General features: G+C 54.2%; 1 protein-coding gene across 1 annotated transcript in view; it reads left to right on the forward strand.

The window, feature by feature from the left end:
• Positions 1–463: 463 nt before the first annotated feature.
• Positions 464–25,374, forward strand: part of SLC37A1 (solute carrier family 37 member 1) — a 57,602-nt gene continuing 32,691 nt past the window's right edge. The window contains exons 1-9 of the mRNA XM_019666003.1: positions 464–641; positions 4,700–4,910; positions 11,566–11,647; positions 14,552–14,684; positions 15,348–15,426; positions 18,316–18,451; positions 19,959–20,035; positions 20,977–21,143; positions 24,715–24,752. Of these exons, the coding sequence (XP_019521548.1) occupies positions 4,855–4,910; positions 11,566–11,647; positions 14,552–14,684; positions 15,348–15,426; positions 18,316–18,451; positions 19,959–20,035; positions 20,977–21,143; positions 24,715–24,752 (768 nt within the window). The 5' untranslated portion in view covers positions 464–641; positions 4,700–4,854. The remainder of the gene's footprint in view (positions 642–4,699; positions 4,911–11,565; positions 11,648–14,551; positions 14,685–15,347; positions 15,427–18,315; positions 18,452–19,958; positions 20,036–20,976; positions 21,144–24,714; positions 24,753–25,374) is intronic.

Below are 25,374 nucleotides of genomic sequence, written 5' to 3' on the forward strand. Positions count from 1 at the left end.
GTGTGAGCTGCGCGTGTCACGCGTGCGTACAGGTGTGATGAAAGATGGCTCGACATAGCCTGCCTGTGGGCCCCATTTTCACTTAATAGAATGCTGGTTCCATGATTCTCCCTCTTGAGGAGGGGCAGCAGGAACGGAGGCGAGGTGGCCCAGGCAGGCCCCCCAGCGCTGGGCCTTCCTGGGGGACGCCTCCCGTTGCTCCTGTTGGTGAGGTCTCCCTGGAGGACAAAGGGCCCTTGGGGAGCTCCCCGTTGGCCTGTGGAGAACATGTCAGTAAACGCCCGCGCGCCCGCCGGCCGGCAGGTGCAGGGACACGGGACCGCTGCGGAGTCCTGAGCGGACCAATGGCCGGGGCCCCAACAGCGGGCGGGCAGGCCGGCAGCGCCACTCCGCGCGGGGGCGCCCCCGTGGCCGTTTGGGACCCCGGGCGCGCTCCGGGGCCTGCGGGGAGGACCGGGGAGGGGATGAGCTGGAAGGGGAGGGGCCGAGCCGCCCGCAGCCTCCGGGCCGGGCGCCCCGTGGCCTCGGGAAAGTGAAAGGGCCGCGGGGCCTCCGCGCCGCCCCAGGAAGTCGGGAGCAGGAAGCGCCCACGGAGGCCCGGCCACCGGCCAGGCTGCGTTGCGTGGGCCTGGGCGGCACAGGTGAGGCGCGGGGACGTGGCGCGGGGACCCCTCCCCACTGCCCGCACCTGCGGGGAGTCGGCCTCCGGCTGCGCAGCCGCGCGGCACCTGCCACCGCGGGCGACGGGCGGGCACGCCGGGGGAGGGGGGCGCGGGGGGGCCTGTGCCGGCGCCCGAGGGGCCAGGTCCCGGCGCCCTGCTCCGCCTTCCCCGCCTTTGTTGCTGACGTCGCCGGGGCCAGGCGGTCCCGAGCTCGCCCAGCCTCAGGGACGGCTCCGGAATGAGGGGTGCGGGTCCAGAGGAGCGCGGGCGCCCCTGCCGCGGCGGGGGCCGGGCGGCACGGGCGTCCCGAGGACGAGGAGGCAGGGGCGCCTGGGCTGGGCTGGCAGCCGCCCACCGGAGCCTCGGGCACGGACGAACCGAGCTGTCCTGCCAGGCGCCCACCCCGCCGCGGTGACAGCTGGGGGTGCAGGGACCCGGCCGGAGGAAACCCGCGCGTGTCCGTTGCGTGATGTGGCCGTGGGCGTGCCGGCTGGGCCCACCTCCTCCCGGGATCAGTCACAGGGGAGGAGCCGGCGAGAAAAGCCACCCGGGAGGCCCGGCACGTCAGCGCCCGGGGCCTTTGGGTGGCTTGCCTGTGGGGCAGCTGGCTCCCGGAGCGGGTCAGCCTCCTGGCTAGCAGGAGCCGCGGCGACCTTCCGTATTTGCAGGGCGTGAAGCCCGGGAGGCCCGCCAGTCGCTGACCACCACCACTGGGGGCTCTTCGCCTCAAGCTCCCATCATCCTGGCCTCCCAGCCTCCTTCAGCTGGCGACTGGTGACCGCTGACCGCGGCGAACCGTCAGGATTTGCATTTGAACGAGGACACGGGAGAGCCCCTTACCCCACCCCCAGGTTTGAATTTCTAAAGGTGGAATCCTAAGCCAGCCTTTTCTCTAGTCTCCCAGAGCTCACTGCCTGGAAAGTGCCCGCCTGGCCTTGAACTTAGAGTGTGTGAGGTGGTTTGAGTGGGTGACTAGCTTAGATTCCCCCCACCCCCACCGGGCTTCCACATTAACCCCCTCTTAGATCAAGCTTGAAGTCCTGGCCTCCAGCCCCCGGGGCTGCCCCGCACTGTGTTGGAACTGCATTGGCAGGTGCTGGTTCATGCAGACCACCTCCCACGGTGGTACGGAGGGAGGACTCCCTTTTGTATTTAAGCCACGGGAGAGAGAGAGTGGCCATTGACATTCATCTTAAATATTGAATAACGCCTTTAAAGCACTAGCCATAGACAGTGTGTGTTTGTTTGTTTCTGGAAAGGACATTGTGTCCTCTCTCTCAGAAGACATGCATTTCCCACCCACCTTTGCCTTAAAATAAGATCCACTTTTAAAACTTTGTCTTTAAGTAGCTTGTTTAAAATGTGAATGGGGCGGCTTTGATTATTGACAACAGGGCTTTAGTTCTGGAAAGGGCCTTTTGATAACACTCTGGCCATACTTTTGAGTCTCATTGTTTTTGTCTCTGAAGAGCATGCGGAACTTTCTAGGCAGCACAGATCACCCCGTGGTGCGTCTGAGGGAGGGGCTGGAGAGCGCATATATCCCTCGGGTCATTCTGTAAGGGTTGACTAGGCTGGGCTGTTTTATAAGATTTTCTTAGAGATGCTCTAAAGGGCTGGCTCCCAAGTCGCTGTCTCTGACGGTAAAATGAAACTGGATATCCTGACACTTTTCCCTGTAGGTTCCAGGGGTTCCTATTAAGAGACACTAAAAAAAAAAAAAAAAGTCTTATGTACTCAGGCTGTGTGCCCCAAACAGGGTGTAAAGCAAGTGATTTGCACCAGTTCTGCTGCCCTCTCTGGTGGGGATGGGCCGGAGGAGGGGACGGAGGGAAACTGGCCCAACCTGAATTGTCCCCGCAGGGCTCACCCACCAGGGGCCAGCCGCTGGCCTCATTGTTCTGCCCAGAAACGCGCTGCCTCTCTCAGAGTGGCCATGGGCTCACGCGAGAGCATGGAAGTCCTTCCTGATGGCCTCAGAGGCCTCCACCAGTTCTCCATGGTGTGGTTTCCAAAATGCTGCCCAGGCTTTGGAGGGAGAGGCCTCATTACACTGAGCTCTTCACATCCCACATATAAAATCGCTATCTTCACGCATCTTAATCGCACTTCCTATGAGAATTTATAGCACTTGCTCTCACCCATTTCACAGGCAGAAGAGCTCACACTGATTTTCCAGTGCCTTCTGGATTTTTGTTGTTTTGGGTTTTACCAGAATTGAGTTGAGGTTGATTGATTGATTCATTAGATAGCAGTAGACTATTCCCAGACAAGCTGTGCCTAGAGGAGCAGTGTGTGGGCTCTGGAGGACGTTGGCTTCTGGCCTTCCGTTGTAAAATTTAAACCAAATCCTTTACTCTGAAGCCATCATCACAGATTTGTTTCTTGAAATATATTTAGGCCCAAACAGAAGCCCACTCATTTTGAGCAGAATTTTAGTAACATTTTTTAAATCTAGAGATTTGAGTAAAAACAATTTTGAAAAATTGTGGAAATTCGTTCACCATAGCTCTTGAGCACTTGCTGCATGCCAGGTTGTGGACCAGGTAATGGGACGGGGCAGTCCCCTGTAGTCCGTTCCTCCTGAACTTGCAGTAACAACAACACCAGCTGCTGTTTACTGACGGTCTACATGCCAGGCTGCTCAGGGCTTTCCTCCTTTGTCTCATTTCCTCCTATAACCACCCTAAAACGGAGGTGTCGTCCTCACTGCTTTTTAGCTGCAGAAGGTGAGGGAGTCCAAGGTCAGCTGTGGGGCCAGGTGACACTCCAGGTGGAATGAATAACTGTGTCATAGTTAAGGCCCTGGTGGGGTCTGGGGCCGGGCTGGTGGGGACAGAGGGGGCTTCTCCACCACCTCCCTGAGGTGAGATGGAGGGGTGGGAGGTCCTGGGACGAGAGCTTGGTAAGGATTTTAAATTTTTTTCTAAAAGTGGTAGAAAGGACAGTCACTGAAAAAGCTCACTCTGGAGGGAGGGCAGGAGTGAAGGGGGGGAACCCATTCTAACTGGGAAGACACGGGCACTTACACATGTAGTAGTTTAAGCCCTGCACATCTGAACCATTCGCTACGGCGTCTATTATCTCAAGGAAGTTGTTTGAAGACATTAAATAAATGTCAGCTTCTTAAATCGAAATCAATGTTTACTCAAAAGTGGCTGTCTTTTTAAAAAGTATATAACTTGTGAATTTTAAATAAGTATAAGACAGGACAGCCCACGGTCCTGTGTACACGGGGAATCGTCTTATTTAACTCATTGGTCCAAAAGGTTCCTGTTGCCAAGCGTAGAAGAACAGCTGAAAAGTAAGACCAGGCGCGAGGCCGGCCTTGGGACAGGAGAGCAGGCCTGCCTGTGTGCCCGGCCCCTTGTCGGCGCTCCGGCCGCCCTTCCGACGCCCTCCCACCTTGCCCGGCCGGCAGCCCTGACTTCAGAATGGAGACGCTTTCCATGGCCTCCGAGATGAGAAATGAAGAGGCAGAGAGGAACCGAAGTTCACCCCCACAGCGTCCGACGCCTTTCAGTTCCGTTCCACAGCCACAGTTGAATGATTGGTTTGATGACCTGCCACCTGGTCCAGGCCTGCGTCCCTCTCTGTTACGGCGGCTCCAGTGTGGCCTGGTCCAAGTGGGTGGATTCGAACGCGTCCAGTGTCCTGGCTGCTTTGGTAGTTGAGCGGCACATGGCGCAACCGCTGGGCACATAGTGCTTCGTGTGAGTGTCAGTGTTAGTTCAGCAGAGTGCTGTGGTTAAGGGTGAATGGCTTCATCGTGGAAGTTGCCCAGATGAGCTAAGTGCGCTTTTTATACCTCATCAGAGTGTCATGTGAAAGTCGTGTCAGTGCTCTCGGGGCAGACGCCTCCAGGGCGGACTCTCTCCCGCCATCTAGTGGCCCGCTCGGTGGGCGCGCCCTGTCGTCAGGGAGGCCGGCCTTGCGCTGGGCTGGGTAACAGCCATCCAGGGAGTTACTTCTGCCAGGGCCCCCACCGGTGCCGGGGTCAGAACACCCGAATTCTCAACTCCTCCTCCTCCTTGTAGAGAGCCGAGCCGGTGCCGGAAGGAAGAGGGCTGCGAGAGCCCACAGGACATCCCGCTTTCCAGGCTGTGTGAGTCCGGGCGCAGGAGACCCAGGATTAATAGCCTCTCTATGAAGCATCTGATCCCGTGACCGGAGCCCCACAGTCCGTGCGTAAATGGCTCAGCTCCCCCCCGGCATCCGCTTCTTGGTCTCATTCTCTCGGGATCAGTGGTAAGTCCCAGCGACTCCGGTCTCGGGGTGGTGCCGCGTGCAGGTGGGGACCACGGTGGGGCCAGCTGTCTCCCTGGCTTCACTGTAAAACACGTGGATACTGGCCTCCCCGGAACTGTTGGATTGCTTATCAGTGGTGGAAGCGTGACCAGGGCCACTGCTGAGTTGTCCTGTCTTTGGTTCTGGCAGTGACAGATAGTGTTTGGACTCTTCGTGGTCTTCAGTGGTTTCTGTAATAATCATGGTCCCCACCGAGAAATGACTGTTGACTACCAGCAGGACCGTAAAACAGCTGTGGGTGAAATGGGCACATTTACTCTGAGCTCAGTGAGTGGTCCTGCTGGGGCCGATCTTCCAGAGAGCAAATGAAATACGCAGCCCAGAGCAGCCCTGAGATTCCTTCTCACGGGGCTCATGGATCCTACACTCCTGGCAGAAGCAGGCGGTGAGGGCACAGTCCAGAGCCCGGCCTCTGGCCTCTAACCCACGCTGTCAGTGGTTTCTCTCCCCTGCTGATCTCGGTGGGGAAGGAAAAAGTTTTCCTCTACCCTCGTAGGCTCAATAATTAGGGCATGCAAATTAAACTGACAAGAGACAGATCACGTGTGTATGGGAATGCACAGGAAAATGTGACTCAGTGGGGCTGTTAGACTTTGGGGCTTATAGACCCTCTTAATGGGGGGCAGGGGTGAAGTTGTGGGAAAACAGATGGCTTTTTAGAAAAGTACATGGGCCTGAGGAGAATAGATGGGAGCTATGATAGTGTTGTGACAGTGTCCGTTTAGGTGCGGTGTGGACACTTCTCATTTCCAATAAGAAGAGTCCGGCTCCCCTGGTCACTGCCAGGCAGGGAGTTATGACAGCTGAGTTCTTTCGGGAGGCTCTGCTTTTGGGCAGAAAAGAGATTTCAGGAACTCAGGTGCTTTCTGCTCAAAATATTTTGTATGCCATAGTGGCCTTCTCAGACCTCAGCTCTGTCACGATGGCCTACTTGTGGCCTCCACACCCTTTGCAGCCTGTCAGGTCCCTGCTGGTCGGTAGAGCAGCCACCAGGGCTCAGGTGTGACTGCAGACATCTCCTTTCCAGAGCAGTCCCTTCATGCATTTCAGGTCTGCTGCTCATCTAGCCACAGGTGTTTAAAGCATTTACCTTGCATTTTGGGGTGTGTAGCTTCTTTGTCTGTTTCATAACTTTATTTTGATACAATTTTGAAACACAGAAGAAAATTATAAGAATGCTACAAAGACTCCTGTATATCACAGATTTATTTTTTTAAGGCTAAGACCTACAAAGACAGAGCAGTGCTTCTCAAACTTCAGTGTGTGCACGAATCACCCCAAATACTTGTTAAAATGCAGATTCTGACTCAGGAGTCCTGGGCTGGCGCCTGAGAGTCAGGTGGCGCGGCCGTCAGTCCACTGACCACACTTGGGAGGCCAAGCCATCGAGTGTTTGTCTTAATTCTGTTCCTCTCTGCCTCAAACTTGCTCTTTGGCCTTTAAGAGTTACGTAACCCTTCTTAGCTGTGAGAAAAGAGATTGGCTTTAGCATTCCTACAAAGGACGTTTTGTTTTTCTACCCAGCACACCTGCCTGTTTCTAGCAGCACTTTGATTTTCATGTGGGAATTGACTTTCCTCCTTTGTGTGTAGTTGGGATAAGTATGTGAGCCTCAGGACTCCCCTTCCCGTTATGGCAGCGGACGTAGGGCCTCGGGTCTGTTCCCGTGAGCTTCCTGGAGCAGCGCAGGCCTAGCAGGAGGCAGGATAGGACCTCAGGCCACTTACTGGTCTCTCCTGGGACTTTGCATCTTGAGTCAAGTGGGCCTAGGGCAGAGGGACTGTTAAAATGCATCTAGTCCAGCTCTGGGGCTCAACTGGCCAACAACTTCTTAACATTGCACCTCATTTGCTTCTCCAGTGGTGTGTGTGTGTGTGTGTGTGTACGTACACACTTTTTGTTCTGAACCCTTTGAGAGTAAGTTGCAGATCTCATGCCCTTCTTTTTCTAAATACTTCAGTGTACATTTCCTGTAAATAAGATATTCTCATATAACTACACACAAAAATGAAAGTCAGGAAATTTAACGCTGATCCAATGCTGCTATCTAATCCATAGTCCATGTCTAAAACTGTATCAGATGTCCTGTAACGTCTGTGATGGCCTTTCCCTGGCCCAGGGTCCAGCCCAGGGTCAGATGTTGCGCTAGTTGTCCTGTGGCTCAGCCGCCTTCCACCCGGAACTGTTGCTTGGCCTTTCTTTGTCTTTTGTGGCCTTCACATTTTTGAAGGACACAAGCCATTTTTTTACAGACTGTGTTTTGTTTTGGGGGGGTGTCTTGTATTTCCTTGTGATTAGATTCTGACTATGCACTTTTGTCAGGAATATCACAGAAGGGAGACGGCTTCTCATTGACGGGGAAGGGGTTATAAATATGGGGGGGGGCAGGCGCTGAAAGGACCATGTGGCATTGGAGTGGAACTAAAGAGATCAAGGACTGGAGAGCAAGCAGGGGAAATTTATAGTTGTGTGTGTGTGCGTGCGTGTGTGCGTGCATGTGCGTGCATGTGTGTGTGTGCGTGCGTGCATGTGCGTGCATGTGTATGTGCATGTGTGTGTGCGTGCATGTGCATGCATGTGTGTGTGCATGTGTGCGTGTGTGCATGTGCGTGCATGTGCGTGCGTGTGTGTGCATGTGCGCGCGCGTGCGTGTGCGTGCATGTGTGTGTGTGTGCGCGTGTGTGTGCATGTGTGTGTGTGTGTGTGTGTGTGTGTGTGTATAAAATGCCCCATCCCTGCCTACCAGGAGGTCCTGGGAACAGCAACACCCCACACGTGAGCACCCCTGTGCCGGTCTTGGCTTCCGGGTTCCGTTTCCCACTGAGGGAGCCCGGCGTCATCAGAGCCTGGACGATGTTGGCACCGGGGCAGGGACCCTAAGAAGAGCCTGGGACATCTTGTGCCAGAAAATAAGGACATGCTTAAAAATGAGGGGCTCTCACTGGCCAAACCTGAAATGATGGGAGATTTAAGATAAGCGAACCAGTAATGGATTACACAATAGTCCGCTGGATAAATCAGAACCGAGTGAGTCCATGCAGCTGTAACTCAGCAAGTGCCTAAGCAGGAGACGAGACAGCCAGCTCCCCCACAGCAGAGTGCCAGCTCGCCATCCTGCCACCATCAGCAATGCCAGGTCATCAGGGGACACACCCTGGGGGCACGTTGGAGGAACCGGTACCCTACGTCATCTCAGTGCTTCCCCCAGTCCTTCGGTAGTCACTGAGGGGAAAGGGGCAGACAGCCCCTCAGCCAGGCGGCCGGTCACGTGCTCCCCTAGGACTCGCATTGCAGCCGTGGGGTGTCGTCTGAGCTAAGGCTGTCTTTGGACTAACTTCTGTGTCAGCTCATACTGCTCAGTAACTGCCACCTAAAGTCTGTGTGTTTCTGGTTCTCATGTTTATCTCATGTGACTGAGATAAACAACGCTCAACTCAGAGCAGCTGCTGCTCACCTGGGAACACATGTGACAGTCATGAATACTTGTAAGGAGCTTTGAAGGCGCACACTGCCCTGTGCTCTCCCTGCCGAGATGGCAACGCGGGGTTGACCCAGACACCGCTCTGTAGTGTTTGTTGGTTAGATGCAAAGAAAGGCCCAGGCTGGCGACTGCAAAAGTACGCGGACGCTGAGGAAGGAACAGGCTAGAAAATCCATTCTTAATGCTTAATTGCTTAATGCTCACAAGCCCAAACGTAACACAGAGCGCACAAGCAGCGGGTTATGGTAGTTTGCTAGGGCTGCTGTAACAAAGCATGTGTGTGTGACAGGAACTGATTCGCACTGCTGGGGACGCTGGAAGCCTGACATGAACGCGTTGTGGGGCCGTGCTCCGGCTGGGGGCTCCGGGAAGGAGCGCCCTTGCCTTTGCAGCCTCTGGTGGCTGCTGGCAGTCCTCGGCACTCCTTGTCTGGTTGTGCCTCTGTCGTCACATAGCCTTCCTCCCTGTCTGTCTCTGTGTCGTCACATGCCCTTTTATGAGGACAGCAGTCACTAGATTTAGGATCTCATTGGATTTGAGGTCATGCATGAGTTAAGCAGGACCTCAGCTTACCTAATTACATCTGCGAGACTTTGTCTAAATAAGGTCACATTCTGAGAATTTGAGGTAGATGTGAATTTGGGAGGACAGTATTCAACCCATAAAGATGGATCAAAGGAAATAAACACCATCTAAACTTTTTGCATCATAAATGATAAAGAAAGGAAGAAAATGAGGATAGAATCACAAAATGGTTAAAGGACTTCAGGAGGGTCATTTTAGACCCATAACCCGGGATAAGCCCACAGGAGAGAAAAGGTTGTTCGATGATCCTGGCAACCTGCGGACAGTTCCCTTCCCCAAAGGGCTGTTGCAGCAGGGCATTCCACTTCCACACAAAACCGAGCCGAAAATTCAGTTGAGCCCAGAAGCGTGTGCTGCTCGGCTCTGTGGCCCACAGTGCTCATGGCGCAGCCCCCAACGGGGCAGGCCCTGGCCGGTGAGCGCCACTGCAGAGCCGCCAGGGAGAGGAGGGGCCAGGCAGCGAGGGGGCGGAGCCCCGGGGAGGGCCCCCAGGTTCTGATAACCTGGACAGCCTTGAGCATCTAAGAATGCAGGTATAGGAGGGCCCTGGGGCTCTGCAGACATTGTCTGGACATACGGAGGGTTATGTATTTCTGGGTTATTTATTCTATTTTTTAAGTTAATATAGTTCATAAAAATAGAATATTTATGAATAGAGTGTTCTGTTTCTGTCTGGGTAGAGAGTAGACAGCAGAACCCAAGGCCCATTTAAGCAGAGCTACTCTGAAAATCCTCCTCAGCTGGGTGATTGTGACGTCGACCCTCCTGGTCGATCGCACACCTGTAAGCAGGTGGTATGTGGCGTCCTCGCGAGCTCCACATTCTTTTCAGCTGATTTGGGAGGCGGGGTAGCTCAGTCTGAGAACTTTTTCAAAACACTCCTTATGGAGATTGGAAAAGGGGGCCCTGTACCCAACGGGGAGCAGTCAGGGCCCCCCATAGGCTGTACTCACCCTAGTTATTTACAGCCAGTGAGGATATAAGTGACCTGCGAATCTCCCTGTGGGCTGGGAGTTCAGGGATTGAGCACTTACAGCTTTCCAGTGGCCTAGAACCTCCCTGTGCTGGCAACTTAAGGGACATAGGAGCGGTGGGTGCAGTAACTGAGCTTCAAGCAAAGAAGGGAGACTTCCGTTCTCTACCAGACAGGTGGTTTTCAGAAACACCAGGACAGAAGCTGGACTTCGGAGCAAACCCACTGCACCTGTGTGATCTTTGTTCTTGGCATAAATTATACACTTGTTTGTTTTTTTTATTGTTTCACCTTTTTCCTACCTGTCCTTTGGTGGCTTGGAGAACAAAGAGTCTTAGAAAAGTGTGTCTCCTTGATGAGGAGGAGAGCATGGGGGCATTGTTTTAGTCGTTTCCCACATATTTACTGAGTGCCTGGAAAGCCGGTTTGGTGCTTTCCTTGCCCTGAGGCACAGGTATCCTGGCGGTTGGCTGTAGGTTTGAGCCCCACGGCCCCGCCACCCCTTTTTTCCCTCTTGAAATAGCATCTTGATTTTAATCTGGAAACATTTGTTTAACAGCCAGTGTCCAGAGAGGTAGGCACCCCTCGGAGTCTTTGTGCCATTCACGGAAGGCAGCCCTTCAAGAGGAAATGACAACATTAAAAATGTGGAAGTGAAACTGGGGACTGTCCCAGCATCACCCAGGGCCCCAGGGACGCGGCCCCTCCACACCGGCCTTTCTCTGTTCTGGCTGTGGCGCCTCTGCCTTGGGGAATTACCACTCGAGCCATCACTCAACTTGAGAGCAAAGGTCTTTTCAGGATGAGGGACTGGGCCTCGGGACACAGAAGGGCCTGCCTTCCTAGGGGGAGCCTTGTCTTCATCTCTTGCCAAATACTTTTCCCTCCTGACCTATTTTCTTCCCCTAAGAAACGTTTCTTTATAGCGTGGTTCAAACTTTTAGATTGGAATGAACTTTTATCTTCTTACTAAAGTATCTTCTTTCCTTTAGACTCCCACATATTTCAGCAGTTCCCCCCTTGAACTGCTTTTCTCATAAGCCAGAAAGAGCAGCTGGGCTTTGGGCCAGTACTTTCATGTCATCGGCCTTACTCACAGCTTGTCAGCACCGAGTTTCCCTTGTGGAGGTCAGCGAGATATTTATGTTTCTCCCTTGCTTGTGTCCTTCTGAAAAGTTGCTTAGACGCTGAAAAGTGAAAAATAAATATGATCTTAGATGCCCAGGATAGCAGGCTTCCAAGAAACTTGCAGTTAATTTTGTTTCAAACTAAATAATCTTTCCTTCGCCTGCTTTGTAAACACGTGTTCATCTTCTGAGTCCCAGATTTCTCTTTGATTATCGTTTTTTTAATGAATGTTTAAATAGTTGCAATTTGGACAGATCAAAAGTGTCAAGTTTTTTAAATGTAATATTGTAGCAATATTGTAAAAAGGATTGATAATTGATATAGTACTGAATGAATGATACACAGCATAAGGAAATCTAAGGATATAGTTATATTCTTCATGTATCTCATTACTGGATAGCATTTCCTCCTGCTGCTTTGTGTTTCAGGTATAGAGCCTTCATTTTCGCGCTGACGTTTTTGCTATATGCAAGTTTCCACTTATCCCGAAAGCCTATCAGCATAGTTAAGGTAAGAAATCATAAAATGCCTAATTTCCTATCCCACCTGTAATCTCTGTGAGGAACTAGTTGTTAAGAGGCAATTTGGGGGAGGGGAAGTGGGGAGCTAAGAAAAATGGAGGAGATGGATTGTATAGAAGGACGTTATTTTGCTGCTTTGGTTTTTAATTATTCTTTCCTGTAATTAAAATCTTCAAAGTGTTTTTAGGATTTATAATTTTAGAGGTAGAATACTTTCAGTCACATTAGTTGACAGTTTCAGAATTCTGAAGCTTAATTAAATAATCTGTCTTACGTGGATTTTCCCTCCAAAATATCCAGTCTTAAATTGTTCCCAGGTTGCTTCTACGATCATCTGACTTGATTCTGAGCCTGGCTGTGCTCGTGGTTCTCCATTGTCCTGAGAACACAGACTTTCTGGGGAGGAAGCTGTTGTGCAGGCATTTACCTGCGCAGACTTTGAGTAAAGAAGAGTGAAGCCGACAGGCCTGCATAACAGCTGGTTGTCGCGGGGAAGAGCGGGAGAGTTTTCTGACTTTGACCAGAATGACGTCTTTTTGTCTATAGGCTGTCAGCAGGCTTGAATGGCTTTTGACTCTTTATTGTAGGAAGAACAAGGAAATTGCCCAGAGCCTAAGACAGATCATTTATAGCTGACGGCCCCTCCCGCCCTCTCTAGTCAGCGGCAGGGACACAGGTCCAGGACTGTAACTGCTGACCGGGGCAGGCTGCCTCCTTCACTCCCTGTGAGCGCTGCGTGCTGGACAGCTGCCCCTAAGTCTCAGGCTGGTGGGAGAGGCGATGGCAAGGCTGTTGCGTCTGTGGGCAGGTCTGTGCTCCCCGTCCTCCAGCAAGTCCCGTGGGCGGCAGGCATCATGCATTTACTCTGCAGCCTCTCAAATCCTTCCTTGAGTCCTAGTAAGCAGGGATTTTCCATGCCCTTCAAGGTGCTTGCAAAAGCCTCACTTTTTGGCCAGTTTTAATGACTGAATATCTTTGCAGACCTTTTGAAATACAGTTTTTTAAAAAGAAGATAAGGACGAGAAAAGAGACAGTGGGCCTTAACATTCATCCTCCCCCTCACCCCTTCAACCACCACCACCACTACCAGTGACTAAAATCAGCACCAGTGAGCAGCCACTGGAAATTTAAATCCCAGCACTTATCCTCCTGGTTGGGACATACGCATACACCTGAAAACAAGGCAGCTTATAAAAATGGGAGAGGCTGCTGAAGAGCCTTAGGGAGCACCATGAAATTAAAGGAACAAGAGTCGTGGGGAGCCTTCCTGGGGTTCAGGATTGATCTTGAAAGCTTGGAGCATTAGCTGGAGGGCGGGCATCACTGTGAAGCCACCAGCTGGGTGCGCGAGGGTCGGTGTTGAGACAGAGGCAGTGCGGTGAGACTGTGCACAGGTCGTCTCTGCAGCAGAGCTGGGCTGGCTGCACTGCTCCGGCGGCTGCGTAACTGACAGGAGTTCACATGACTCGGCCAAGGTCGGAAGCCAGCCGCGTGGCACCAGGTCCCCAGCTTAGAGCCTGAGTCCCCGACCAGGAGGCAACACTGCCTCTTGTCACAGGACAAAACAAAACAGAAAGGCTTTTCTGCTTCTTTATGAAACAAAAAGAGATCAGATCTAATCTCTTATATTTCCCGTGGATGGTTCCTTCCTGGGAGTATTAGATGATGAGAGAGGATGTGAAATTCTGTGTGAAGCAGTGGTCTGCAACTCCCCTTTGCCCTCGCTCCGTGTGTGCCGTGTGTGGGCCACCCCGCTTGCTGCATCCCGGCTCGGGGTCCTCTCCTGTCCACCTATGGCTTTCTTAGTGAAGACTGAGCAGGGTGGCACCAGTGTGCCTCTGGTCTGGCCAGCCGGGCTTCTGTGAGCAGCAGCAGGAAAGGTGAGCAGAGACTCCTGACTTCGGAAGGCAAAGAGGAGAAAGTATAAAATCAGGTGAAGGGGGAAATGCTGAAAATGGCAGCTTTGTGCCCAAAGGAAGGGCTGCACGCCTCTCCCGGGTGTCCCTGACTTGAGCTTACAGTTGCGTCCACAGCCCCTGATGGTCGACTTGGCGGGGCGTGAGCTGAGCACAAGCAGGGACGGGACGCGGCCACTCGCCACTGGCGAAGCCCCCATTCCCCGGAGGGCGAGCTCGGCTGAGGGACACTATTTGGCAAATAGCTATTCTGAATTCATAAAGCAGGGCCTTTGGCTATATTTTTAGGGCGATGTTTAAATTACAGCAGGACAGCTCGGTGGTGGTGACACAGCCCAGGTGACCACAGAGTGGCTGAGTCCCGTGTGCCGTGCCAGGACAAATATTTAGATGCTCACCCAGGAAATGGTCACCTAGGTTGTGGTCTGGCCCCTTTCCAGCTCCCAGAAGGCCCCTTGTGCCCTGTCTCCCCATCCTCACCCTCCTCCAGCTGGCCACGATGCTCACCAAGGTCACCACGGATTCACTGTCCTGTTCTTGAACGTCATAAGTGGAAGCCTACCATTGTTCCTCGTTTGTGAGGCTTGTTTTGTGTCTGAGAGTTGTCATCACCATCGCGCGGACTGGAACTTGCTCTCGGATTGCTGGGCGGTACTCAGCTGTACAAATCTAGCAAGATGGGCCCATTCGTCCTCCCTGGGCAGGTGGTCCGAGGAGGACGGCAGTCAGCTTCCGGCAGCCCAGCTGCTCTGAGGGTCTTGGGTGGCCCTGCGTGTGCTTGTGTCTGCTCTGTGTGCGCCCAGGAGTGGGGCTGCCGGAGAGCCCGAGAAACCTGACCCGCCGCAGGCACCTGTGGGGCCTGCAGACAGACTGGCCTGGGGAGGCTAAGGGGGGACGTTGTTCTTACTCTGCATCCCTGCTGACCCTCACCTGAGTGCACTTCTCTCTGGCTTCTGTCTTTCCCGTGGATGTCGCAGGGTGAGCTGCACAGGTACTGTGCTGCTGCGAATGAGGACGAACTCAGGTTCCACAGCCAGAGCCAAAAAGCCAGTGACACCCCTCCACACCAGCTCCCAGACAATGAGACTGACTGCGGCTGGGCCCCGTTCGGTGAGTTCTCCATCTGTCCACCCGTGACTGTCCAGTCACTGAAGTGGGCGGCCCCTGCGGGGCTCTCCCACAGGTGGCGAGTGCCCAGAGTCCGCCCGCCTCGTGGGACCCTTCCAGCTGTGCCGGTTTCCACAGCCGTGGTGGCGTTCTCGAGCGTTCCTGTCCGGGCACAGCTTGCCTGTCCCAGCTCTCACTCCTTCAGCTGCTGCTGTGTCTGCAGGGCCTGCCTGCGTGCGGGGCTATGCCACCTGGACAGAGATTCTCTTAGTGGGGAGATCTGCTGAAGGCGATTTGCATTTTGTATTAGAGCTGGAAGTCAGGGCTTGCAGAGCAGAAACGGGGGGTAGAAAGGAGAGAGACCCTGAGGCCTGTGGGGGGCTGGCCTAAGTGGGGTGCTGAAGAAAAGCCATAAAGAAACCCAGTGCTCACCTTGAGCAATGTGGATTTTATCGATCAAATAAGGTACATTTCCTGATTGTTTGAGTGCGGTGGCTTTCTTTCCCTTTGCCGAGAAGCCAAACAGAGGACGTGTGCCATGTTTTCTGTGTTCCGCTCATGAGCACACTGCCACACTCATGAAGACTGCCCGCTCCAGACCACCCACAGATGTCTAGAGAGCGCTGAGCACTGCTCACCGTCGCCTGTTGCTTTTCACCCATGCAGATCAGGGCAACTACCAGCAGCTGCTCGGGGCCCTGGACTACGCCTTCCTGTGCGCGTACGCCATCGGCATGTACCTGAGGTAGGCCTGCGGCGTGTGCGAGCCCCTCGCCGGCTGTACCATTCAGCGCAGAAGGCTCTCAGGCGTGGGAAGTTCGCAGGGCACGTGGGACGGGGATAAAGTGAGAGCACACGTGTGGTGCTTGTCCGCAGGCGTGACTGCGACCGCAGAGCCGCGCGTTTAGACAACCCGGGCACGCTGCTGAGCAGGGCGCTGTCCCTGGATGGCTCCTCTGGCCCCGGGGTTTGGGACACGGAACCCTGCTGGGATGTGGTCACTTAGGAACAGCGTCCTGGCAGCTCCCCGTGATGCTCAGCCGAGCGCATCCTCGTCTCAGGTCTCAGGGGCCGCCATCTGTTTCCGTGTCCGACACTGGACATGTCCACCTGGACGCCCCGCTCAGCCCACACAGAGCCCCTCACCTGAGTGCACAGGCTGTGCGGCCTGGTGGCTGGGGCGTGGCTGCAGACACACCGCAGGGACCTGAGTCCTGGCCCCACCACCTGCTCGGGCGGCCAAGGCAGGTCACTACACTGCTTTGGACCTCAGTTTCCCCTTTGCAAACTGGGGGAAGTAGTCGTTCCACCCCACAGGCTTGTGGTGGGGATTAAATGCGTTAGTTCATGTAAGATACTCGGCGTGGTGCCGGTACATGGCCCACGCCCAGCGGGACATCCCCACACGTGGTTGTTTCCCGGCCCTTCCTGATCCCGTTCTTAAACTGACGGAGGAAGGTGCTAAGCGTGATGTGGGTAACAGCACACACGGTTGACGGGCTAAATGTGGTGTCGTGTCATCCCAGCCAGGCAGTCTGTGGACGGAGAGGATGGCTTCCCTTCTTTGTATTTGCATACCCGCGTACGGCTGCAGCGTTTGTGGGAGTGCTCCACGCAGGGGTGATACCAGACTCGGGAGCCCGAGGCGTGCGGCGCACGACAGAACGTGAGCCCGAGGGAAGAGGCGCAGGGCGCGCCTCAGGCTTCTGAGCGTGGCTGGCAACCCAGGCCGCAGGCCGCGGTCCATCCTGAGGAGTAATATTTGCCTTCTAAACACTGGGATCTCACTGGACACTAATAACCTGTGGCACAGGAAGCCCCAAGTGTTGGAGTATGTTTTTCTCAGTTACTAGAAAACAGTATTAAATGTTGTTCTCAGCTGGGAGTGACTTTGTCCCCTAGGAAACAGGGAGCGATATCTAGAGACATTTTTGTTTGTCAGCATTGGAGAAAGGCATGCCCCTGGCATCTTGTGGGCAGAGACCGGGGTGCTGCTAAGCGTGCTGCAGCCCACAAGACAGCCCCTCACCACAGAGAATTACCCGGCCCTGATGTCAGGAGTGCTGAGGTTAAGAAACTGGTTTAAGTGAAGTGATTTTATTGATGCTTACTTGCTGGCAAAGATAAGTTTTCATGCAGCTCGCCAGTGGTGGTTATTCTGAAACCCTGTCTGCTGTGAAACCCACGGTTGACTCATGGCTGCAACAAGGCCGTGCTCTGCTCCCTCGCATGGCCTTTTAGTGACGTCATGACACACAGGTAAAATCAGACACAGTGGGCCCAGGGCCCAGCAGGGGTCGTGTGGCCTTAGTGCCTGTCTGAGGCTGATAGAATGTGGAGTGGTATCTGTTGCTTTAGGCTTTTCTTTTAAAATTTGAAAGTAGAGACCAAATTGGGGCCCCCTATTGGACAGCAAGCAAGAAGCACACAGGAGAACGCTGCTAAGCCCTAGCCCATGGCAACAGCTCTCAAGAGGCCCATCTGAGTCTGCCACTTGTTCTGTGACCTTGGGCAGGCCAGCCAGCCCCTCTGAGCCATGTGTCCTCGTCTCAGAAGTGAGCACGTTGGAGCAGATAACTCGTTTAGCTCCAGGATGCTCTTCTTCAGTTTATGTGGAATCAGCATCTACACAGCTTAACATTTGACCTGAGTGTTATTTCTGATTTTAAAGGGCTTCCTCTGTTTCAGTGCTTAAAAGATCGTTTGTGTGATAGCAGGCCGATCTTTTTTATTTGGTGAATTCAGAGGAAGTTGCCTGGCTCTTGAAAGACCTGAATTTTGGAACTGGCTCCCGAAGTGCTGTGTGCTGTTCACGGGCAGCCAGTGCCATTCTGCAGTCTGCTTCGTATTCGTATTTACCTGGGACCCGTGGAGTTTTTAATGATGGCAAAAGGCCCGCAATCCCTTGTGATTATTCTGCCGTTCCTTTATTCATGAATAAGCCTCAATGTCAAGTCGCTCCTCAGTGGCACCCCCATCAGGCAGTCCGGAACATACTCCCTGTGGCGTTGGGTGCTGTGGGGCGTAAAAGCCCATTAAGTGTGCGCCCTAGTAGGAAGCCGGCTTTTCATCCTCACCAGCACCAGCATGGACCCGGTGCGGAACCCGCACTGATCTCAGGTTGAGCCCCAGACAGCTAGGAGGGACTCAGCCAGAGATGCCGGCTCTGTATTGAGTCATGTTGCTGCTCAAAAGGAGCATGGCGGCTCCACCCCCGTTTCAGACCTTACCGTGAAGGAAACCTCGTCCTTAAACCAGATCACAGCGACGGCTCAGGGACCCAGAGCCTTGCTCGTGGTCACAGGTGACCCCTCCTCCCAGCAGGAAAAGGTTTTGTTTTTTTTAATTTGCAGCCATCTTGTGTAATCCCTGGTGTTTGAGATTCATTATTTGACAGTTAGTGACTTTCACTAGAAATAAAAAATCTTCAAAGGTGTTGCCAATTGCCAATTTCTGATTAATAAATGCCCTAGTGGGAAGTAGTCATGATTAGATCTTCTTAGAAATTGTGGTGCTTTGGAGTTCTAAAAGCTCAGAGAACAGCCTGAAAGCATCCGGAAAGAAACCACAGGTTATTTACATTGTGGGTGTGTTTGTTTTCTCATATTTGCCTTTCTTTTCTCTGTGTCCTCAGTGGCATCATAGGGGAGCGCCTGCCAATTAGGTATTACCTGACTTTCGGGATGCTGGCCAGTGGCACCTTTACTGCCCTCTTTGGGTTGGGGTATTTCTACAACATCCACAACTTTGGATTCTATGTGGTAATTCAGGTAAGGCCTGGGCCATGCTCACCATGTATGCGGTTTCCATGATGAGTTGGAGTGGGTGTTTGTGTCGCAAGTCCCTGCCTCTGCCACGAGAGAAGATGGCAAGTGATGGGAGTGGGGCGGGGCGCAGACCTGTGTCCTGTCCAACATCGGGGTCAGCGCTGGCAGGTAAAGCCCCTCTCTGTCTCCTCGGCCATTCCAGCAGCGGCGAAGCTCCCCTTCACTTCAGATGTTGCCTCCTAAAGAACCTTATCTGTCCACACCCTCAGGGGGATGAATGCGTGAGCCCTTACACGTCCCGCCTGCATTTGTCTGAGTTCGACATGTTCTGTCCTGTGACAGATTGGACCACTCAGGAGTTGGAGGGACGTGGGGTACAGCGAGGGCAGGAGGAAGGGAGGACTTGGGCGTCTTGGCGGTGGGACGGGGTTGGAGGTGGTCAGTGGGAGGGAAGGAGGGAGCTGAGGGTGCCGGCGGGTGGGGGGTGAAGGCTGAGACAGGCTGTGTGGCTTTGCGCTCCCAGCTGGGCCCAGCCCTTCCTGAAACCCTCGGCTGCTGTCCCTCCCACCAGCCCTGTGGGTAGCTATTGACTAGAAATGGAAAATCACTTAAAGTAATGAGCTCAACTTCTGAGGTGCTCCCAATAGCCTAGGGGGATGTTGGACAGAATTTGCTTTTAAAAATGTTGCCATAAGACTTTAAAAAGTTTGGCTGTTTTAATTAGCCAAAGTGATTCACACTTTATAGAAAATTAGAAGGAAGGAAAAAAGTCGACTTCCCAGAATCCCAGCATGTTCCTGGAGGGGAGGCCGAGCCTGAGCGCCCCGATCCAGACCAGCAGCCCCCACAGCCTCCTGGAGAGCTGGTCCGTCCCAGTGGGGGTGGAGGGGCGCTAGGCTGGGCCTTGTTTCGTGGCGTCTAGGGAGTTGCCCTGACGCAAACCCATTTGCCAATACGCTTCCTGAGTCCCTTCCTAAAACGTAAGCTCAGGGTCCTCTTGAAAAGTGGAGAAACACTTTCTCTGGGCGCGAGGCCAAGGCTAAGGCTGGTTCACGGGATCACTAACAATAGTATTTTCTTCACGACAGAAGCAGCGAAAGCGTGTAATTCACAAACCATACTTACCGTACAATCACGGTTCTATAAAAAGAAATTTTTCCTTTTTATAAAGTTTTAGATTAGAAAGAGGCTGGAAAGCTTGACCCTAAGCTGTTAACAGTAGTTCATCTCCTAGCAAGTCATTTTCTTTTCTCAGCTTATTCTAAAATGTTCACAATAGCCATGTATTACATTTGTATATGTAGATATACTCGTATGTAGTTTAAAATACCTCTTTGGCTGTTGAGACTCACATCAAATAGGGCTCTCCCCGCCATTTTGTGAGCGTCGCAGCCGGGCTCCCAGACTTCCCAAGAACAGAGCAGGGGAGCGTCTGGGAGTCCCGCCTGAGGACCGGCTCTGGCTGAGAGCTTCCCTCCAGGTGAGTCCCCGCTTTTGTCCTCTGACACAGATCATCAACGGACTTGTGCAGACCACTGGCTGGCCCAGCGTTGTCACCTGCCTCGGCAACTGGTTTGGAAAAGGCAGGTGAGAAAAGGCGGCCCTGTTTCCAGGGGCATTTATTTTTTAAAAGATTTTTTTTTTAACGGTTGGGGGTTTTTTTTTTAAGATTTATTGCAGAAAAAGAAAACCAATTTAACTAGTCTAGTCTCTCAAATAAGATGACTGAAATGTCTGGGACTTGAGGTTCTGAAATTCCGATGGCCTTTGGCCCGGGAGTTGCCCGCCCTGCCGCGAGCAGAGCCGAGGCCGTGCCGTTCTGTGCCGTTCTGTGCCGTTCTGTGCCGCTGCCGCTGTCCTGCAGCACGGCCGCGCCTGGCCGCCTGGGAACCCGGGGAGCGTAGCGGTCAGGGCCCTGCCCCAGGCCTTTTACATGGAAGCTACATTAAAAACCAGACTCAGAGGCGCAGGAAGTGGGGTCAGAGGTGCGCTCAGCCTCTGGTGACCTGCCTGCAGTCCAGGTGCCACTGTAACGTCTGTGTGACACACAGCCTTGGGCCAGGCCCACAGCTCAGAAGTGGCAGGGGACACAAAACACGATGGGGAGACTGACCCGGGGACCAGCCCACGGAGCCTGTGTAGCTGCTGCCCTGCATTCGCCCGGCGGGTCCCCCAGCCTGAGCTTCGGTTATGGGGTATTTCATCCAATTATGGGAGTTAGATTACAGAGGCACAAATTTAAGTTAGGGGCCTTCCCAGAATTTCAGGAAACAGCCTCTTACCTCATTTTAATCACAAATAAAGACACTCTGAGAGAGGTGTGCGATGACACACACACATGTCCAAGGTGAGGGGCAGCCCAGTGCCCTTGCCGGCATCTCTAGTCCTGCGTCCGTCGCGCACAAGTGGCCTCATCATCCCCGCTTTCCTGGACTAGTGTTTACGCGTTGCTTTCACTGGTGCGCCCTGCGCAACTGGCCCATTTACGCGCCCCGACATCATTTGCTGCCTTCTGTCTTGTGTTGCAGGCGAGGTTTGATTATGGGGGTCTGGAATTCCCACACCTCCGTGGGAAACATTTTGGGGTCCTTGATTGCCGGCTACTGGGTGTCCACGTGCTGGGGCCTGTCCTTCATTGTGCCCGGGGCCATCGTGGCAGCCATGGGGATCGTGTGCTTTCTCTTTCTCATCGAACGTGAGTACCCGGCCCCTGGGAGATGAACCCCATGGGGCCTTGGGGGCGAGTTGTGCAGGGGCGGGCTATGCTGAGTCCTGTGCAGGTGCCGTGGCCCTGGGTCACTCCTCACCAGGCAGACTGCCTTCTGCAGGTGTAGGCTTCTCCGTTAGCGGCTTCTCTCCTGGCCGTACTGGGCTTTCGGCTGTTTCCTGATTTCTGAGGAATGGCTGTTGACATCCCGTCCGCCCTGTTCTGTCCACAGCACCTGGTGTGTGGTTGTCTGGGGCTTGGGCGTGTCAGACTCAGGCCTGCCACGTTGCTTGTGTCCGGGGCCGCGGCGCCTGGCCCCTGTGCCTGCACCCGCTCAGCCCAGCTTTGCTGCCGCCAACTGAAATGTACCTTGTCAGCTTGTGTGCTTTCTGATAAGATATATCTGGGACAACATTGTAAAATCATGGCGTAACCGAAGACCATACATCTTGATTAGCGGATGAGTGTTCTGTGAGAAAATCAAATTACTTGCTCCAGTCTAGACTCAAAACCAAACTTTTGTTTTAATTGAATTTGGAATTAACTTTTATCACAGAGATCCAGCAGGACAAAGATTCTCAGTTACGCCAAAGACAGAGAAGTGGGACTGTGTCGGGGCCTTCCGACCCCACCTGCTGTGGGCTTCATTTGCATCTTTGATTTGGCTGAAGCAAGACAAAGTCTTACGGTGCTAGGCGGCTGCCTCCTGTTGCGTGCGTGCTGGGCAGTGCGCACAGCTCAGCTGTGCGTTCGTGCGGCCGAGAAGCGGAGGCATATTTAGCTCCTCGCTTCAGGGAACCTTTTGATTTTTTAAATGCTCCCATCTCCCCGGCAGATAGGAGGCCCTCAGGCCAGCCTTGTCTGTGGTGAGACGGAAGTCAGCCATCTGGGAGGAATTCAAATGGCCGCTCTGGGGGCAGGGCCGCTGCTCCCTCCCTGTTCCCCAGGGACCAGTCAGCTTTCAGCAATGTCTCAAAATGGCCAAAACAAGTGAATTGTTAAACAGAAGGGGATGGGGTGGTATTTTGACTCCCTTACCAGCCTGTGGCATTTAACTGTAGCCTGAGTGTCACCAGAGTTCTGGGGAAGGTCATGAGTCACCTGTTTTCCTCCAGGCTGGCACCCCAGCACCTGGGGCTTCGTCACCTGGGCTCTCCAGGGTGTTCCTTACACATGAGTCACCTGGAGGACAACACACTTCCCCTTCCCAGGGGCCCCGCTACGGCCTGCCCAAGGTATAGAGTCCACGGTGCCTTTTATTCTCTTCCTCAGCTGCTGAAAGGCTGGGGGGGGGCGGCGGGGAGGAAATGCAGTGACGCAGAGTGCGTGGCAGTGGACACGAGCCTGTTTGCCGGCCTGGCCTGGGGTCTTAGCGCCAGGGCCCTCAGCTCAGCCATCCTGGTGGGCCTTGTGCCTGCTCAGGGCAGGGTTCCCACTGAGGCCGCGCCCCACCCCGCAGCTACTGAGGGGTGTAGGGGGGCTGTCCCGAGGGACTGTGGGGACTCTTTTCTTAAAAAGCCCCTGAGAAACACCTGCACTGTGTCTCCTGGGCCACTGTCACTCTGTTACATGAGCCCTTCATTCCCCTTCCTCCTGATTAAACAGACAGTGAGCCAGTTCTCATGGGCACATGCATGGGCCGAGGTCTGAAGGGGCTCTCACACATGGCTCTCACAGGGCTCCCGTGCGCTCCCCGGGGTATTAGGCCTCTGAGGCGGCCCTTTTGAGGGGGCCCCTCCAGCCAGCCTCAGCGGAAGAGGCGTTTCTGTAGCTTTGACTTCCCCTCACTCCGGGACCCCTGGCACCCGGGGCCCTGTGCCCACGAGTCTCTGGGGGCAGAGAGAGCCCGGTTCCCCCCCTGCTCCGCTCTTGTCCATGAGGCCTCTCTCCGTGGTCCGGTGTCACCTGCCAGCCCGAGTGCAGTGTAGACACACGGCATGTCCATCTGAGGGGGTGACTTGCTGTCCTCCACAGCAGAACAAAACTCAGACTGTCAGACCCTCTGCTGAGGACTCACTGTCACATTCATTCTCCTTGTGACGGGGCAGCGGCATGTAATCGTAACGAAAGCCAGCTGTGAGTAATGACAAGGACATGCTGTGTCCAAGAGCGGCACTCCCTTTGCAGGCAGGAAAGGCACATTCCACGTGCTTCTTGCTGGTTTATTTTTGCTGCCTCATCGTCGCTGCCCACTGACCATGGGTGGGCAGCGAAGGCGTCAGGCGCGCTCCTTCTTGTGACCAGCGGTGAGGCCGGGCTCTGTCCTGCTCCCCCCCTCCTGCCCAGGGCTCTGCCCGAAGGACAGGGCGGGCCCCTCAGGCCCCTTGGGGTCTGCCTGGGAAGCGCTCCTGGATGTGTCCCAGCCGAGGGCTGTGTGTGCTAACGTCCTGCAAGGCGAAAGCCCGGAGAAGCCCTATGGTATGGGGGGGACTGGCCACCTCAGCAGGGGAGGCCTCCTGACTGACCCTTGAGGGTCAGTGTGGCTGGAGAGTGAGCTGCTGCCATCACTTTAAGTGGTGACCGCACAGTTCAGGTGGGCCATTGGGACCACCAGTGCTGTCCCTGCCGCCCCTCACAGGGTGGGCGTCGGGGAGCCTCCGGTCCAGTAGGAAGTACACACGAGGCCATCCACGGGTGTCACCCTCCGTGTCATGCAGGAAGGAACTCAGCTGTGGGGAGTTTAAAGCCCCGTAGCTCAGTTTGTTTCAAGGCAGTTAAACTGGTTTACCAAGTTACACAGAGGCCAGGCACCAAGTTACACAGAGGCCGGGCTCTGGGTGGAGGGGAGGGAATAAAGCTGTTAGAAGGCGGCCCTCTGGATTCTGAAGCAGAGTGGGGTTTGCGCCCCAGCTCCTCATGGCCGTCAGTCTGGCCGTCGGTGCCCAATTCGCACTGGAGTAATTGTCAAGTAATAAGATGGGAAAAACCTAGCTTCTGGTCGTGTTACTTTTCACGTATCCTTCCTTCCTTGCATTTAGATAAAAGGCATTTTATTCTATAGCAAGGTAGCTGTTTGGTCCCGTGTAATTTTTCATTTCTGATTCCATAACATTAAACAACTCCTCACAAATGTTACCCCTAACCCCTTACTCTAACACACTTTTCCTACTTGTATGTTTCCTCCCGATGCCTCTTTAAATGTATTTTACATGGCTTGTCACCGCCGTATGCACGTGCTCTGCTCATTTCTGTGTGTCACACGTGAACTGTTCTCCATATTGCAGTCTTCACGTGCCTGACGACTTGCGCTTGTTGGTGGCGGTTTACTGCCCCCCCACCCCCGCCCGCGCGCGTGCGCACACACACACACACACACACACACACAGTGTGCGGGGACTAAATATTCCTGGTGACTAAGGGAGGGAGGGCCCTGTGGCCCTTAGTGGGGTGGCCGCTGCCCCTCACCCCAGGAGACATGCTGCCTTGGGCCTTGTCTTTTTTCTTAAATCGCTGCTAATGGAGTCAAACCATCAGATGGGTCTTGTTTTGGTTTAACTTCTCGTGCTGGTGGAATCGCCCAGCCCTGGGTTCACACGTTGTTGCGTGTTTGATGTTTCAGATCCGAAGGACGTTGCCTGCTCTCCCACCCTGATGACGGTAAGGACTTGCGCTCTGCTTCATGTCTTCTTGGAGCATGTGTCATTCATCTGCCAGGTGTCTGATGACTGTCACCAGCCTGGTCCTGTCTGTGCAGTATCAGCGGGTAACAAAGTGTGGACATGGTCCCACCCTCAAAATATTGGCCGTTTTAGAAAAGGGCTAATGATTGCAGTCTGGGTTAGGGACTTCCTATCGGAGGGTGACCAGAGGCTGGGGACTGGCCAAGCCTCACGAGGACTGGGGACTTCCTGGCTTTCCCCTGGGCAGACGACAGTGTGACTGCAGAAAGATGTGAAGGTAAGCTGGCTGACGTCACTTTACACTGCTGTTCACACACGTCAGGCAGGCCGTGGGGACCGCCCAGCACAGCGACCACCTTTCCCTGGTCAGTGTACTGCCTGCTGCCACCTCTCCTCTCACCTCTGCTCGTGCTCAGCTGACCAGTGACCCTGCAGCCCGGGTCGTTGAGCACGTGCCCGTCAGCATCCATAGCCGGCTCTGCCTTCCCCCCATCACTCGGGGAGCTGCCCTGCCCGCCCAGCCAGCCCTTCCTCATCAGGGCTGTGGGACCATGCTCCTGCAGACCCCCATCCAATCCGGGGTCACTCCCAGCACGTGG

Source organism: Hipposideros armiger, unplaced genomic scaffold, assembly GCF_001890085.2.
Source record: "Hipposideros armiger isolate ML-2016 unplaced genomic scaffold, ASM189008v1 scaffold_458, whole genome shotgun sequence".
NCBI lineage: Eukaryota > Metazoa > Chordata > Mammalia > Chiroptera > Hipposideridae > Hipposideros > Hipposideros armiger.